Raw genomic sequence first — 15,432 nt, 5'->3', positions numbered from 1 at the left:
CCTGATGCTCAAACTGTTCGTGGAATCTGGCACCGCAGGTAACTTGCAAAGTTCAGAAACCCTGTCACTGTCTGTCCAGTTCAGACACTCGATTCTGGACACGCATCCTGTGGGCTCCACGTGCTGAGCTGTGCATATTCTGGTCTGATCCTTGGCCCATCCCACGGGCCGAGGGCGAGGAGATGCACGCAGCGACGAGGTTATTCGTCATCATCTTTCTCTCACGACTCCGTTGTACAACCGCTGTTTAAACCTTTACTAACCGCAAGTTGCAGCCATGATTCCGTCAGATGCAATAATACATTCTTCTGTCTGTCCGTCTATCTGTCTTACCCTTCGGCTGATCAAGAGAGGTGCATGTTGATCCCAATGTCAACTCCTGCGTCGTATAAATACCCGATAGACGGGGATTCAAAGCACCAAATCACAGCCATTAGCACCTCCTAGTTACCACTGCAGCTAATCAAGCAAGCTAGCTGCAAGCCGAGGAGCCTAGCTCGATCAAGCAAGGTCGAAATGAAGGTGGAGTCTAGCGCCCATGGCGACGCCGCGGCAAGCAAGTTCACGCTGCCCGTGGACTCCGAGCACAAGGCCAAGTCCTTCAGGCTCTTCTCCTTCGCCAACCCCCACATGCGCACCTTCCACCTCTCCTGGATATCCTTCTTCACCTGCTTTGTCTCCACCTTCGCCGCCGCGCCGTTGGTGCCCATCATCCGTGACAACCTCAACCTCGCCAAGGCCGACATAGGGAATGCCGGTGTAGCATCTGTGTCAGGGTCCATCTTCTCCAGGCTTGCCATGGGCGCCGTCTGCGACCTTTTGGGGCCGCGGTATGGCTGTGCCTTCCTCGTCATGCTCTCAGCGCCAACGGTCTTCTGCATGGCCGTCGTCGATGACGCCTCGGGGTACATCGCTGTACGCTTCCTCATTGGCTTCTCCCTCGCCACCTTTGTGTCCTGCCAATACTGGATGAGCACCATGTTCAACAGTAAGATCATTGGCACGGTGAATGGCCTCGCGGCCGGCTGGGGCAACATGGGGGGCGGTGCCACACAGCTCATTATGCCACTTGTTTTCCATGCCATCCAAAAGTGCGGTGCCACACCCTTCGTGGCATGGCGTATTGCCTACTTCGTGCCGGGAATGATGCACATCGTCATGGGGTTGCTTGTCCTCACAATGGGCCAAGATCTCCCCGATGGCAACCTTGCGAGCCTCCAGAAGAAGGGAGACATGGCCAAGGACAAGTTCTCCAAGGTCCTTTGGGGCGCCGTCACCAACTACCGGACATGGATCTTCGTCCTCCTCTACGGCTACTGCATGGGTGTCGAGCTCACCACTGACAACGTCATCGCCGAGTACTACTACGACCATTTCCACCTAGACCTTCGCGCTGCAGGCACCATCGCCGCCTGCTTTGGCATGGCCAATATCGTGGCGCGTCCTATGGGAGGTTACCTCTCTGACCTTGGCGCTCGCTACTTTGGTATGCGTGCTCGCCTATGGAACATCTGGATCCTCCAGACCGCCGGCGGCGCTTTCTGCATCTGGCTTGGTCGTGCATCGGCCCTCCCTGCCTCAGTGACTGCCATGGTTCTCTTCTCCATCTGCGCCCAAGCTGCATGTGGCGCTGTCTTTGGCGTTGCACCATTCGTTTCCAGGCGTTCCCTTGGCATCATCTCTGGGTTAACCGGCGCTGGTGGCAATGTGGGCGCGGGGCTCACACAGCTTCTCTTCTTCACTTCGTCGCAATACTCCACCGGGAGGGGTCTCGAGTACATGGGCATCATGATCATGGCATGCACATTACCCGTCACTCTGGTGCATTTCCCACAATGGGGCTCCATGTTCTTCCCGGCCAGCGCTGATGCCACGGAGGAGGAGTACTACGCTTCCGAGTGGTCAGAGGAGGAGAAGGGCAAGGGTCTCCATATCGCAGGCCAGAAGTTTGCAGAGAACTCCCGCTCGGAGCGCGGTAGACGCAATGTTATCCTCGCCACATCCGCCACGCCGCCCAACAATACACCCCAGCATGTATAAGGCCCTTGTTTTCTGTCACCTGTGAATTGTACGGTTCATCACGTATATATACAAACCGTATATCTACGTCGGCAGCCCCAGCGTAATAAGTTGTATGGGGATTTATCTTTCTACTAGTAAACTTAAGGAAACGCTGGTTTTGCGTTCCTGCTCTGTTCACATGAAATGTATTATCAAATTGAGTCCGAAATTACTACATGCACAGTTTTGATGTTTGTGTGCTTCGTACACCTTCCTTCAAGTAAATTTCGAATGCTTGCACTTTCAATGTATTATCAAATTGCATCCGAAATTACAGCCAATGTGCATTTCAAAATATATAGACGGATACAAAGTCCATTTTGCCGTCCCACATATTATTTGTTCTGACCCCAAAACTGGCAAAGACTCATGAGCTGCAAAATCGAATAAGCAAACCCATGAGACTATTCAATTTAAACGGCTTGAATTGGTCGATGCGTCCTAAATATTGTAGCCACTGCCACGCCAGATATAGATAGCTGATCCTAGCTATAGTACTAATAACCATTAGCATAAGTGGGATCCACATGGCAGAGCCTGCAGGATAATCTTAGTTGTTTTTTTGTCTTTTTACGATAATTCATCCCAATGCGAAATAATTAAGACACTGTTCGGGATACGATTTTTCATAGAAATTTTATAGGAATGGAATTCTATAAGGGCCTTTCTTATCAAAGCATTTTCGTATGAATTTTAAGGGATTGGAATCATTACGAATTTTTCTAGCAAGGTTGGTCTTTTGAATCGTATGGATTTAATCCTATGAGATTTTTCCTAAGAATTTTCTGTACTACATTTCATTGGCATTTTCGTTTAACATCCACTCATTTTTTAATAAAAGGAGTCATTTGGTTTTCCTCTGATGTAAAGAAACGAACCAAATTCTTATTGCATTCAAATGGAATGACGTTGCATTTCCACGTTTTTGTTCTGTTCCTGCGGCTTTTGGAATTCTAAAAATCAAAAAGGCCCTTTTTTCTTGCTATGGTGCCGGGCCCAGGTCTGTACGTGCCTCATCCGTACAAGCCGTACTGCGTGCATGATTAGCTACTGGTGGACGTACGTAGCCATGTTCCGTACGCACGTCGTTGGAGGCCTTATCAGTTGTCGTGTCAGCTGATTTGTCCACCGAACTTATCTTGTCAGCTCCAAACGGATAGCCAGCTAATAGCGTGTAAATGAGTTCTTATCCAAGAGCATATTCAAGGATGTCACATATTTATGTTATGTTGGTCAAACACAACTTCAAATGATGAAATGAACGGACACCATGTTGAATTCGTCTGTAAATTAGGGGGTGTTTGTTTCAAAAGTCCTAGGACTTTTTCTAGTCCCAGTGACTAGTCAAAAAAGACTCTCCAATAGAGTCTTTTTCTAGTCCCTATAGAAAAAGTCCCTCCCGTTTGGTTCCTAGGGACTTTTTAGGGACTTTTTCTAGTCCCAGTGACGAGTCAAAAAATACTCTCCAATAGAGTCTTTTTCTAGTCCCTATAGAAAAAGTCCCTCCCGTTTGGTTCCTAGGGACTTTTTAGGGACTTTTTCTAGTCTCTGGGACTAAAAAGTCCCTGAACCAAACACCCCCTTAGAGCATCTACAGTCACAACGAACAAATCTTGGCCCTTAAACTTCTGCGGACGCGCCCGATTAGTGTCCAGGCGTTTCCATTTTGAGCCCCTATTTGTTTGTCTATGCAGCCATACTCGTCATTTTCTACCTCATATGTCCGGTCACTTGCATGTGATTGGTGACGATGAAAGGCAATAGTTGCATAGTTTGCTCAATTCAGCACAGGTAACTTTTTGAGTTTTCTTTATGTAAAAGTCTACTGATTCACACACACACACACACACACACACACACACACACACACACACACACACACACACACACACAATGTATGTATATATGCGACATTAAATTTTACACCCAGAATTATAGTGGAAGAACGCTTCAATAAATGTTTATAAATTAGCTTCAATTTTTTCCTCATTTAAAAAAAATTAAAAGGTCAATTGAACAAGTGTCACCATGAAGTAGCAAGAATCTATCAATAAGTAATTTCTTGTCATAGTGACACAACATGCATGATCCTTGGAAATTAGTGGACAACCACAACATAGAGTTAAATACTACCACAAGTGCCGGCCACAAGAACTTCAAAACAAACATATGTACGTTTCTGCTATAAACCATTCGTGGCAGCCCAAAGTTCATGGAAGCGTCCTTGATTAAACAAATAAAAGTGCAGCTCAGATACTTCTTGAAGCTGATCAACCCACGTCGAATGACTTATCACCACCGACGACGGCGACATTGCAATACATAATTCAGCTACAATTAATCTTTTCTTGAAAAGGAGGATGACCCCGGCCTCTGCATCAGGGCGATGCATGCAGCTACAATTAATCAAGTCAAGCTAAAGGGGTAAAAAATAATAGCTAGATGCAAGGTTGGCTAGCCTGGACGTGGGCAGGTGTTTAATAAATTTTACATGTCTCATATTTTTTTCTTTTCTTTTCTCACATCTATTTTTTTAATCAGAAAAACATACATAAATAACCCACTACAAATGTTCTTAGGAATCCCTATATATTAATGTAGTGTCCATTCGGAGACATCCGATTTGATACATATGTAGTAGTATTAGTTCTGCATTAGTGTGACATGTGATCTATTTCGTGTTTTGTCTAGGCCTTGAGCAGGTCATCTTGTATATTTGTAGTAATGTTTAAAGCTTCACCACAAATATTGATCTGTGCATAAATGGATCCAGAGGCCAGGGTCCATCATTTCGGGAAAAAAAAAGGATGTGGATATCATTAGTGTCGAACAAAAAATCAGAATGAATTGAGCAGTAATCACATTCAGTCACATGGATACATTTTTTTTCCAGGGACATGGATATATTTCTTGACTGTCAGAGATATTGCTAGTTTGTTTCCATAACTAACTATCCTGTGAATACATGATGTGCTTAAATCTTATGTAAAACAAATACATAGTACTAGGTTGGGCACTTGAGTTTATAGTTTACCAAATTCTGAACCATAATTTTTACTCCCTCCGTCCCATAATATAAGAGCGCTCTAGTGTAAAAAAACGCTCTTATATTATGAAACAGAGGGGAAGATACTAATATCGAAGTTGTATGATTTAAAAATTATTTAGGTCTGCGGTGGGTGGGTGGGTGTGCAAATGGCCTGCCTGGCCATGTTGGAGCTCAGTACGGTATGTGTAGGACCCAGATATTTTTGGCTCGACTTTAGAAAAATCCTGTGAACAACGATCAGGTGGTTGTGTGGTTGGTAGCATGGATATCCTACCCCCTTTTAAAACATAGGCAGGGAAATTGCAGTGTCCTGCTTCCTGGCATGAAACACTCTTAATTTGCTTCTAGAATACATCCCTGTCTCCCTGGAAAAGCCAAAACACCCTTTCAACAAGCCTAATGCTAGTCTACTCTCTTGCTATTACATAATCATCATTCATATTGTGTTCAATTATACACACCTAACGGACATATGTTGTTTAATTGCACCAACCTGGTTACCAAAATACGACTAGCTGATGAGATTACCGACGATGCAGTGAGAACATCAATCACCACATATAATATTTCATATGTAATAATAATATGTCTATTTGGCGAAGAAATGCACCTACCTAGCTAACCCTTCGGAGTCAACTCCTTGCATGGTTTTGTACTTGGCCAGTAGCAATCAGTTCAACATGTCGAATTGTTAATTGTGAAAAAACAATGAAATATATATTACCTCTCAATTATAGATATAACACACATAAATATACTTAGACGACCCTGATAGATTCTAAGGGACAAACAGGCCCGTCTCTCATTTATATCCATGTTTATAATTTTAGCTACCCCGGTGTCAGTATTATTAATGAAACACAAATAAAAAAAGGAATCCAACCAAGAATGTTACAGAAATCTTACTGAACGATTGTTTCCTGGCAGTGTTTTTTAGGGAAGGGTATCTGGTGCATCCAATCCTGCCCGTGAATCTCAAACGTTGAGAGTGTGGGAATTCCAGTTCGCTCCCATGCATCATCCTGAGCGAACTACACAAACCTTCGCTCCCATGTAGCCTCCAGAGTGCACGATGCAAACATTCGCTCCCATTCAACCTCCCGACCGTATGACCCCATGTGTAACATGACACTCCCCTGTGATGTAGCATGACGATAAATGGAAGCACGTATGACAATTTCTTCATGTATGGCAACTTCTCTACATAGTATGGCAATTCACGCAGCTGTAGTATGGCAATCCGGAACATGTGGGCAACTTCCCCTTTTCAGAGCCTGGCAATTGTCTCTTTGCTGTAGCATGCCGAATCGCTAAAACGCAGTGCAATGTTCTCTATTGCAGTAGTCCAATCCCTGAAATGTATGACAATTCTTTCTGCTATAGCATGGCAAATCTACCCATTATAGAATGACAAATCTCTGTTATAGCATGGAAAATCCTAAAACGTTCTTGAGAGTCGGGTCTTGAGGGAACACTCTCTAGAGGCGTCGTGCGTTCGAATGGATCTTCCAGAGCGAACGATTGTTCGTGCTAGGGACACCAGGAAGGACAAATTCTCTCCCTGTTGGAGTAGTAATGTTATACATATGATGGAAAATGAGTGAAATATTGGAAGGGAAAATTAAATTGTGAATTTCCGGTACCCAAAATGACTTTTGAAGATGCTTAGTTTGAAACCATAAAAACATTTGCAACATAACAAGTAAAATAAATTTCGTCGGGGAGGCCCGATACTATAATAAATAGGAAATTATATTCGAGTCCATATGAAAATAAGCTTAGTTGGTAGGACTGTACATCTACTCTCTCATCAAAGTGAATTAGCCTCAGTACCATCCTAGTACATTTTCCCTCCAAGTATGAATGGATGCCCCCCGGCCATGCAGCGATTCAAGCATATAATATTAAAAAGAATACCAAATGCATTAAGCTGAACAAAACCAGCATACAATATATATAAAAATATAATGACTATCAAAATGCATGTGGCCTGCTTTGGGAAGAGCAACATTGTGGAAGTTCAAAGCCAAAAAACATACAAAGCAACCAAGGATGAATTAGAGCTAAACAATGAACCCAACCAAGGGATTCACCTTGGAGAGCACATCACTACCTCCCAAGACAATGCATTCAAGGAAAGAACGTACATTCGGCAACGTGTGGATCAAATAAAAAACTTTCAGTTGAGTGGCCTGACACCAACATACACTAGTTGGACCAACTAGTAAAGAAACTACATCCTCAAGAAGATGATAATGCATGTATGTTGATGTTGTCTGATTGAGCAATTGAAGGCTAGATTAAGGGTTTTCACCCCCGAAACCATGAATAGACGCCCCTACACCCTACAGAGCGCCGCAGTTTCCCAAGTGCACAATGGTTTTCCACCATATGAGTCTATGCATTATCAGTATATGCAAAATTGCTGACGCAGATAGCCTCACTATCATCAGTGCAAATTATCTAGCTAGTCTGCATAAGCAAGAATTAACTAAAGATACACGAGGTCATTACTTGTCCCCTTGCATGCAACAGCGGCCAGTTTGCAAAGTCAGCGAATGGACTGTGTGTGTAATGTGTGTATGCCATCGCCATACGTCGTGGCTAGCTGTCCGTTGGATCGTTGGAAAAGTTGAAAGTAGCAAACTGAAACCGTTGCATGCTCACACATTTCAGTAAGAACAAGCTGTGGACCAGGCTGGCTGGCTTTGAAGATCTACTGTCCTTAATTAGGATATTTGACGATACTGTACAGCCAACAAGTGAGCAAATAAACATCGTACATAATCTTTCTCTATCACATTGGGACAAGGTAAACTTTTCCTTTCTGTAGTGTGCACAAGAAATTCGATTCTGGACATGCATCGTGTGACCTTGCATATTCTGATCCTTGGTCGATCCCACGGGGTGAGGGCGCAGAGATGCGCGCGGCGACGAGATTAGTGCGTTATTTAATCGCAGCTGCTCTTGCCATGATTCCGTCAGATGCAATAATACATTCTTTCCTGGGTCGACAATGCTAATTGCACTTAACCTACAGCCAAGAGTTGTGGTGCGTTTATGCCTATCCCAGTGTCAACTCTGCTAATAGCATATGCATGTGAGCGTGTCTCGCTATAAATACCAAACCGATGCGAGATACAAAGCATCAGCCATACTACCACATCACCATTACTACATTCAAGCAAAGCTCAAGAGCAGCAGCAACAGCCACCATTAGCTGTTTTTAGTTGCCAGGAAATATGGAGGTCGAGGCGGGTGCGCATGGTGACACCGCCGCGAGCAAGTTCACGTTGCCCGTGGACTCCGAGCACAAGGCCAAGTCCTTCAGGCTGTTCTCCTTCGCCAACCCGCACATGCGCACATTCCACCTCTCCTGGATCTCCTTCTTCACCTGCTTCGTCTCCACCTTTGCCGCAGCACCGTTGGTGCCCATCATCCGCGACAACCTCAACCTCGCCAAGGCTGACATCGGCAATGCCGGTGTGGCGTCCGTGTCCGGGTCCATCTTCTCCAGGCTTGCCATGGGGGCCGTGTGCGATCTACTCGGCCCGCGTTATGGATGTGCCTTCCTCGTCATGCTCTCCGCGCCGACTGTATTTTGCATGGCAGTCATCGATGACGCATCGGGGTATATCGCCGTTCGTTTCCTCATCGGCTTCTCGCTCGCCACCTTTGTATCATGCCAGTATTGGATGAGCACAATGTTCAACAGCAAGATCATCGGCACGGTCAACGGCCTAGCGGCTGGGTGGGGCAACATGGGTGGTGGCGCCACACAGCTCATCATGCCACTCGTTTTCCATGCCATCCAAAAGTGTGGTGCCACGCCCTTTGTAGCATGGAGAATTGCCTACTTCGTGCCAGGAATGATGCACATCGTGATGGGCTTGCTCGTGCTCACCATGGGGCAAGATCTTCCTGACGGAAACCTTGCGAGCCTCCAGAAGAAGGGGGACGTGGCCAAGGACAAGTTCTCCAAGGTCCTTTGGGGTGCTGTCACCAACTACCGGACATGGATCTTCGTCCTCCTTTACGGCTACTGTATGGGCGTTGAGCTCACCACCGACAACGTCATCGCCGAGTACTACTACGACCACTTCCACCTAGACCTTCGCGCCGCCGGCACCATCGCCGCCTGCTTCGGCATGGCCAACATTGTGGCGCGTCCTATGGGTGGCTACCTCTCTGACCTTGGTGCTCGCTACTTCGGCATGCGTGCTCGCCTTTGGAACATCTGGATCCTCCAGACCGCTGGTGGCGCTTTCTGCATCTGGCTCGGTCGTGCATCGGCCCTCCCAGCCTCAGTCACAGCTATGGTCCTCTTCTCCATTTGCGCGCAAGCTGCCTGTGGTGCTGTCTTTGGAGTCGCGCCCTTCGTTTCCAGGCGTTCCCTTGGTATCATCTCCGGACTGACCGGCGCGGGTGGCAACGTGGGTGCGGGGCTCACACAACTTCTCTTCTTCACTTCATCACAATACTCCACCGGTAGGGGTCTTGAATACATGGGCATTATGATCATGGCATGCACGCTGCCTGTCACCCTCGTGCACTTCCCACAGTGGGGTTCCATGTTCTTTCCAGCCAGCGCAGATGCCACGGAGGAGGAGTACTATGCCTCCGAGTGGTCGGAGGAGGAGAAGAACAAGGGTCTCCATATTGCCGGCCAAAAGTTTGCCGAGAACTCCCGCTCGGAGCGTGGCAGGCGCAATGTCATCCTTGCCACGTCCGCAACGCCACCCAACAACACGCCCCAACATGTGTAGGACCCAAGCTTTGTTTTCTACGTTGGAAGCATACATTTAAGTATATACAGGCCGTACATATGTATGCCTGCAACCCCACCTAATTAATAAGTTGTATGGGGATTTACCTTTCTGCTAAACACTAGCTTCCATGCAAGCATGCATGCGAACGAGGGTATATGTGCTATAAAATTCAGTCCGAAATTGCATGAACATTTGAAATTTTGTGTACTTTCGGTTCTTCGACCAAGGAAATTTAAATACTTGGAGTTACATGGCCGGAATGTTCGAGCAGGTCTATAGTCACGGAGAAAGTCTAAACTAAACCAAGTGATCCAACTGCAAATATACGAATATGTACGAAGTCAATTTTACCGTCCCAACTACCCCTAAACTCATACGACTATTTTAAAAAGTTTGAAATGATGTGATCGAAATGTGGTAGCCACTCCAGCTAATTGATTCTAATGATCAAGTCAATCAATTTTTTTAGTAAAATTTGCATACTCGATTTTCTTTAAAAAAAACTACCTTCTTCTTATTCGGCATTCGCTAGGGGCAAGCAAGAGCCAGTGATGATGCATAGGTAAATGGCGACATGCAACAATCCCGGTAAAGACGAGGGCGTAAATGAGGTATAGGGTTATAGGGATTGGAGTGCATGGGGTAAAAGGAGCCAAAATCGGGGCATATGAGGCGGGTTGTAGTTGCTATGCCAGGAGAGGCCGAGGGATGTGAATTGTGGAAAGGGAGTAGGAGCAGTTGTGTGTGAAGAGATGGGACCTCTAAAATATGAGATCGAAACCCCCAAAAATATAAAGTGTAGTTTGATTGTCCAAATATACACTTTAAGCAATAATTACTTCAAAGATACGCTGTTTATTTTACATACATATAGACACTACTAGATTTTTATTCAACTGCACTTTTCCGTATGATTGTGATTTTATAACGATTGACTTAATTTGAGTAGTGGAGATGGGGAAGATTAGCTCAATTTTTGTAGCCCATCCGTAGAATGTAGCATTTTTTTCTTTTTTATTAGTAGCAACTGGTTGACGTCGCCATGTTCCGTACATACGTATTGCCTCATGTTGTTGGAGTCCTTATCAGTTGCCGTGTCCGCTGATCATGTGCATATCCTTTGGTCCACCGAACTTATCTTGTCAGCTCCAAACGGATAGCCTGCTAGTAGCGTGTATATATGCTCGAATGGAAGTCAAATTAAACCTGTAAGTAGCACATATTTTATTAGTTCTTCACAAAAGTATTTAGTTCTGAATACAAAAGAAGAAAAATCAAGTTTCTGACCTCTGCATTGAGATGCACACAACCTCACAAGTACATTAAATATCTCGAGAAAGCACCTGGTGAAAAATGTATTGCTACCAAAAGAAGAAAACATCTCCATAAACAAGAACATATCTTAGCTTGCTGCCCTAGTGTGAAGACTAGGCTGACATCCATGTTGAGTAAAGAGCATAACTAGTGTTTGCATAAATGGGTTCATATCTGAGAGCAAATTCAACCATGTCAGATATTGAGCGTTTATTGGTCAAACTAAACTGAATCTTGGAATGTGAGGATACTATGTTGAATTTGTGAACAAAATGTTTAAGCTGAGACGGAGGCTGGAGGCCATGCCGGAAGGGCAACAGCATTAGCTGCATAGTTTGTCGTTTGCTCGATTCAGCAGAGGTAACATTTTGAGTTTTCTTTATGTATAAGTCCACTGATTGACCCATATGTACAACATTAAAATTTTATATTCGGAATTAGAGTGGAAGAGTGGCTTGATTCAATAATGATTTATAATTAGAGTCAATTTATTTTTTAAATAGGGTCAATAGAAGAAGTGTCATGATAAATAATCAACAAGGAATTTCTTGTCACAGCTAGACAGCTTGATCCTTGGAAAATTAGTCGACAACCACAACATAGAGTAAAATACTACTACAAGTGCCGACCACACAAGAACCATTCAAAAGAAACATGTGTAAGTTTCTGCTAGCAAGCCTTCGTGGTAGCCCAAAGTTCATGAAAGCGTCATTGATTAAACAAATAAAAGTACAGCTCAGGTACTTATTGAAGCTGATCAACCCATGTCAAATTGTTTATCACCATCGACAATGCTATTTTATTGTAAAACTTAGGTAGATAATTAATTAGGTCATTATGCGGGCAACAAAGAAAAACAGCTCGGCTTGGACATGGGCAGCTCTATAATGGATTTTACAATGTATATATGTTCCTATGTCTTGCTTTTTGCTACATCGGGAGAATGAACTTACATGAATAGCAGTATGTAATGAATATATATGAGTCTTAAACTCGTAATCATGTTCAGTCACCTAGATATTTGTTCAATGTAATATATATTGCCAAATGTTTTCCGTAACTATCCCGTGCATATGTGAGGTGCTTTATTTGTTGATAAAAGAAAATAAATACTAGGTTGGTTGTTTGAGTTTAATATTTACCAAATTACGTGTCTTAATTTAAGTGTTGTTGTATAATTAATATTGAAGTTTTATGACTAATAATTTATATAGGATTACGACAAGAGGGGCTGGCCACATGGCTAGTAGCTGAATACTCCTACCGTTCCAAAAGCGCACACACATTTCAAGAATCATGTTTGACCATATATGTACAATGAATGTAGGTTATGTGCCACAAAAATTACATCACTGGACTTGTATTCTCAAGAAAGTTTTGGTAGGATTTTGGTTTCACATGACCCATATGTTGTTGGTATAATTTATGATAAAAGTTAAATCTCAAATTGTGTGTGCAACCTTATAAACAAGAATGAAGGGAGTACCTGGTTGTGTAGGCCCTTTAACTTTTGACTCGGCTTTTCAAATATCTTGGGAACAAAGATCAGCTGGTTGTGCTTGGTAGCAAGGACATATTTTTTCCTTAAAAAACAAAATCGGCATGAAAATTATATTGTCATGCTCCCTGGCACTTAACACTATTCACATTTTACAAAAGAGTAACTAAAACTATATATTGTATTAGAGAATACATCCCTGTTTCCCTCGAAAAGCCAAACCACTCTTTCAACAAGCTCTAATGCTAGTCTACCCTCCTGCTATCACATAATCAGCATGCACACTGCATTCAATTATACCCACCTAATGGACATCATTTAATTTCACCAACCTGATTACAAATTAGTAGCTTATTAGATTATGATGATGGAGGAAGAACACCAACCACGATATATAGTATTGCATGTGTTGTGTCGTAACATATGTATTTGGAGAAGAAATGCAGCTACCTAGGTAACTATTCAGAGTCAACTCTTTGCACGAATTTTTGTACTCGGATAGTAGCAACCAGTTCTGACATATCGACTTGTTCTTGTGGAAAAGTGATGCAATATGTATATATTGCCATTGTCTCAGTTATATATATAACATACACATGAATAAACTTCGACGGCCCTGATAAGTTCAAACGGACAGACATACTATGTCTCTCATTCTCTACATATACATGTGTTAACACTCTTGAATACTACAGTATTATTTATGAAAATGAAGTTACACAAACAAAAGAAAGCATCTAACCAATAATGATATACATAATGTTAATTAGTATATAACAGAAAACGTAAGAAATATTGTATGGGAGAATGTGCAAATAACCCAAAACCCAAAGCAATACAAAGCAGACAAGGATAAACTAAACCTTATCAATGAACGATAAACCAAGGGATTCTCCTTGGAGAGGATATCGCTATCTCTCAAGAAATCACATTCAAAACGAAAAGGAAAGCACATAAACGACTGAAAGGCTTGATCTCCAGCATCATCAAAGAAATTACACCCTCAACAACATCATGATGTATGTGCGTTGATGTTGTTTGATCTAGTAACCAAAGACCAGATTAAGGGTTTTTCCGCAAAACCATGAGTAGACGCCCCTACACACCCAGTAGATAGCCCCAGGATATACCAAGAGTGAAATGGCTCGTTTCTGCCACATCTCGAGACTAATTTGTAATCAGCGTGCACAGGATTGCCGACGCAACACTTGTTTTTGAGTTGCCTGAAACTGATTAGCATCGCACGTCACCGTGAATTAGTCTGCCAAGGTAAGAATTAACTAAAGATACACGAGGTCATTACCTGTCCCCTACTCCCCTTGCATGCTGTCACTGTCGAGTCAGGTTTGACATATGCTTTCCAGGCCGGAATGGCCAGCTTGCAAAGTCAGCTCATCGACTGTGTGTATGTGCGTGTGATGCGCGTACGCCATTGTCGCCTCGCCGGTACTCGTGGCTGGCTGGCCGTTGGATCGCTGCAAAAGTTGCAAGCAACAAACTGAAACCGTTGCAGCCATGCTCCCATTTCAGTAACAAACTAATAACAACCTGTCGGCCTAGGCTTTGAAGATTCTACACTAGTCCTATTTGGCTCCCTCAACGCAAACTGTCGTCTTTTTACACATTTTATGTTGTTAGCCAAATATTTGGACGTTTCATGACGTACTATTAGAAGGCAGCAATTCATATGCATAAGGTTCCTTGTACCGCTAAGTAATCTTTGTACACATTTTATGTTGTTATACTTGTTAGACACATGTTTGTCACATCATGATCGTATGTGTTTTCTTCGACACAGAGGCCGGAGTGAAATGCGCGGTAGTCCTAATAGTTTTCTTCGTGTAGAAATGCGATTCTGGACACGCATCCTGTGACGTGCCGTGCATATTCTGATCTTTGGTCCATCCCACGGGGTGAGGGCGACGAGATGCGCGCGGCGACGAGATTACTTAGCTGTCCTGCTCATTTTCCTACCTCTCTCGACCCTGCTGTACGTCCCTTGTTTAATCCCGTGATTCCGTCAGGTGCAATAATACGCATTCTTTCCTTGTTAGACAATGCTAATTGCACTTACAGCCGGTTAAGAGATGAGAGTTGAGAGACGTTCAATCATCCCAATGTCAACTCTCTGCTGCCTGCAAATGCAAATGTATGCACGCGCATATGCCTATAAATACCTCACGGATGCAGGATCCAAAGCACAAACCCCATCGCCATTACATTGCAGGCCAAGCTCAATAGCAGCAACCACCACCATTAGTCGCTCTTAGTTGTGAGTGCAACTAGGCTAGCTGAAGAAAGATGGAGGTGCAGGCCGGCTCTCATGCCGACTCCGCTGCGAGCAAGTTCACGCTGCCGGTGGACTCCGAGCACAAGGCCAAGTCCTTCAGGCTCTTCTCCTTCGCCAACCCTCACATGCGCACCTTCCACCTCTCGTGGATATCATTCTTCACCTGCTTCGTCTCCACCTTTGCCGCAGCGCCGTTGGTGCCGATCATCCGCGACAACCTCAACCTCGCCAAGGCAGACATCGGCAATGCCGGTGTCGCGTCTGTGTCTGGGTCCATCTTCTCTAGGCTGGCCATGGGCGCCATCTGCGATCTCCTTGGACCGCGGTACGGCTGCGCCTTCCTGGTCATGCTCTCGGCGCCCACCGTCTTCTGCATGTCCGTCATCGATGATGCCTCGGGGTATATCGCCGTCCGCTTCCTCATTGGCTTCTCACTCGCCACCTTCGTGTC

General features: G+C 44.3%; 3 protein-coding genes across 3 annotated transcripts; all 3 read left to right on the top strand.

The window, feature by feature from the left end:
• The first annotated feature begins 433 nt into the window (after nt 1-433).
• On the top strand, nt 434-2,114 carry LOC125528171 (high-affinity nitrate transporter 2.1-like). The gene has a single exon (XM_048692677.1). The coding sequence runs from the start codon at nt 517-519 to the stop codon at nt 2,038-2,040; it is 1,524 nt and encodes a 507-aa protein (XP_048548634.1). The 5' UTR covers nt 434-516; the 3' UTR covers nt 2,041-2,114.
• A 6,163-nt stretch (nt 2,115-8,277) lies between these two features.
• On the top strand, nt 8,278-10,139 carry LOC125528172 (high-affinity nitrate transporter 2.1-like). The gene has a single exon (XM_048692678.1). The coding sequence runs from the start codon at nt 8,353-8,355 to the stop codon at nt 9,874-9,876; it is 1,524 nt and encodes a 507-aa protein (XP_048548635.1). The 5' UTR covers nt 8,278-8,352; the 3' UTR covers nt 9,877-10,139.
• A 4,757-nt stretch (nt 10,140-14,896) lies between these two features.
• Nucleotides 14,897-15,427, top strand: LOC125528170 (high-affinity nitrate transporter 2.1-like; the record flags this gene model as incomplete). Its single annotated transcript, XM_048692676.1, has 1 exon — nt 14,897-15,427. A coding segment is annotated over exon 1 (435 nt), but the record flags the coding sequence as incomplete, so codon positions are not given.
• Between the last annotated feature and the right edge of the window lie 5 nt (nt 15,428-15,432).

This window comes from Triticum urartu, unplaced genomic scaffold (genome assembly GCF_003073215.2).
Source record: "Triticum urartu cultivar G1812 unplaced genomic scaffold, Tu2.1 TuUngrouped_contig_4681, whole genome shotgun sequence".
Taxonomy (NCBI): Eukaryota; Viridiplantae; Streptophyta; class Magnoliopsida; order Poales; family Poaceae; genus Triticum; species Triticum urartu.
The sequence above is the reverse complement of the archived record's forward strand: the minus strand, read 5'-3'. Positions and strand labels throughout refer to the sequence as shown.

Coding starts and splice junctions, on each gene's coding strand:
- LOC125528171 (XM_048692677.1), top strand. CDS start 517: ATGAAGGTGGAGTCTAGCGCCCATGGCGACGCCGCGGCAAGCAAGTTC.
- LOC125528172 (XM_048692678.1), top strand. CDS start 8,353: ATGGAGGTCGAGGCGGGTGCGCATGGTGACACCGCCGCGAGCAAGTTC.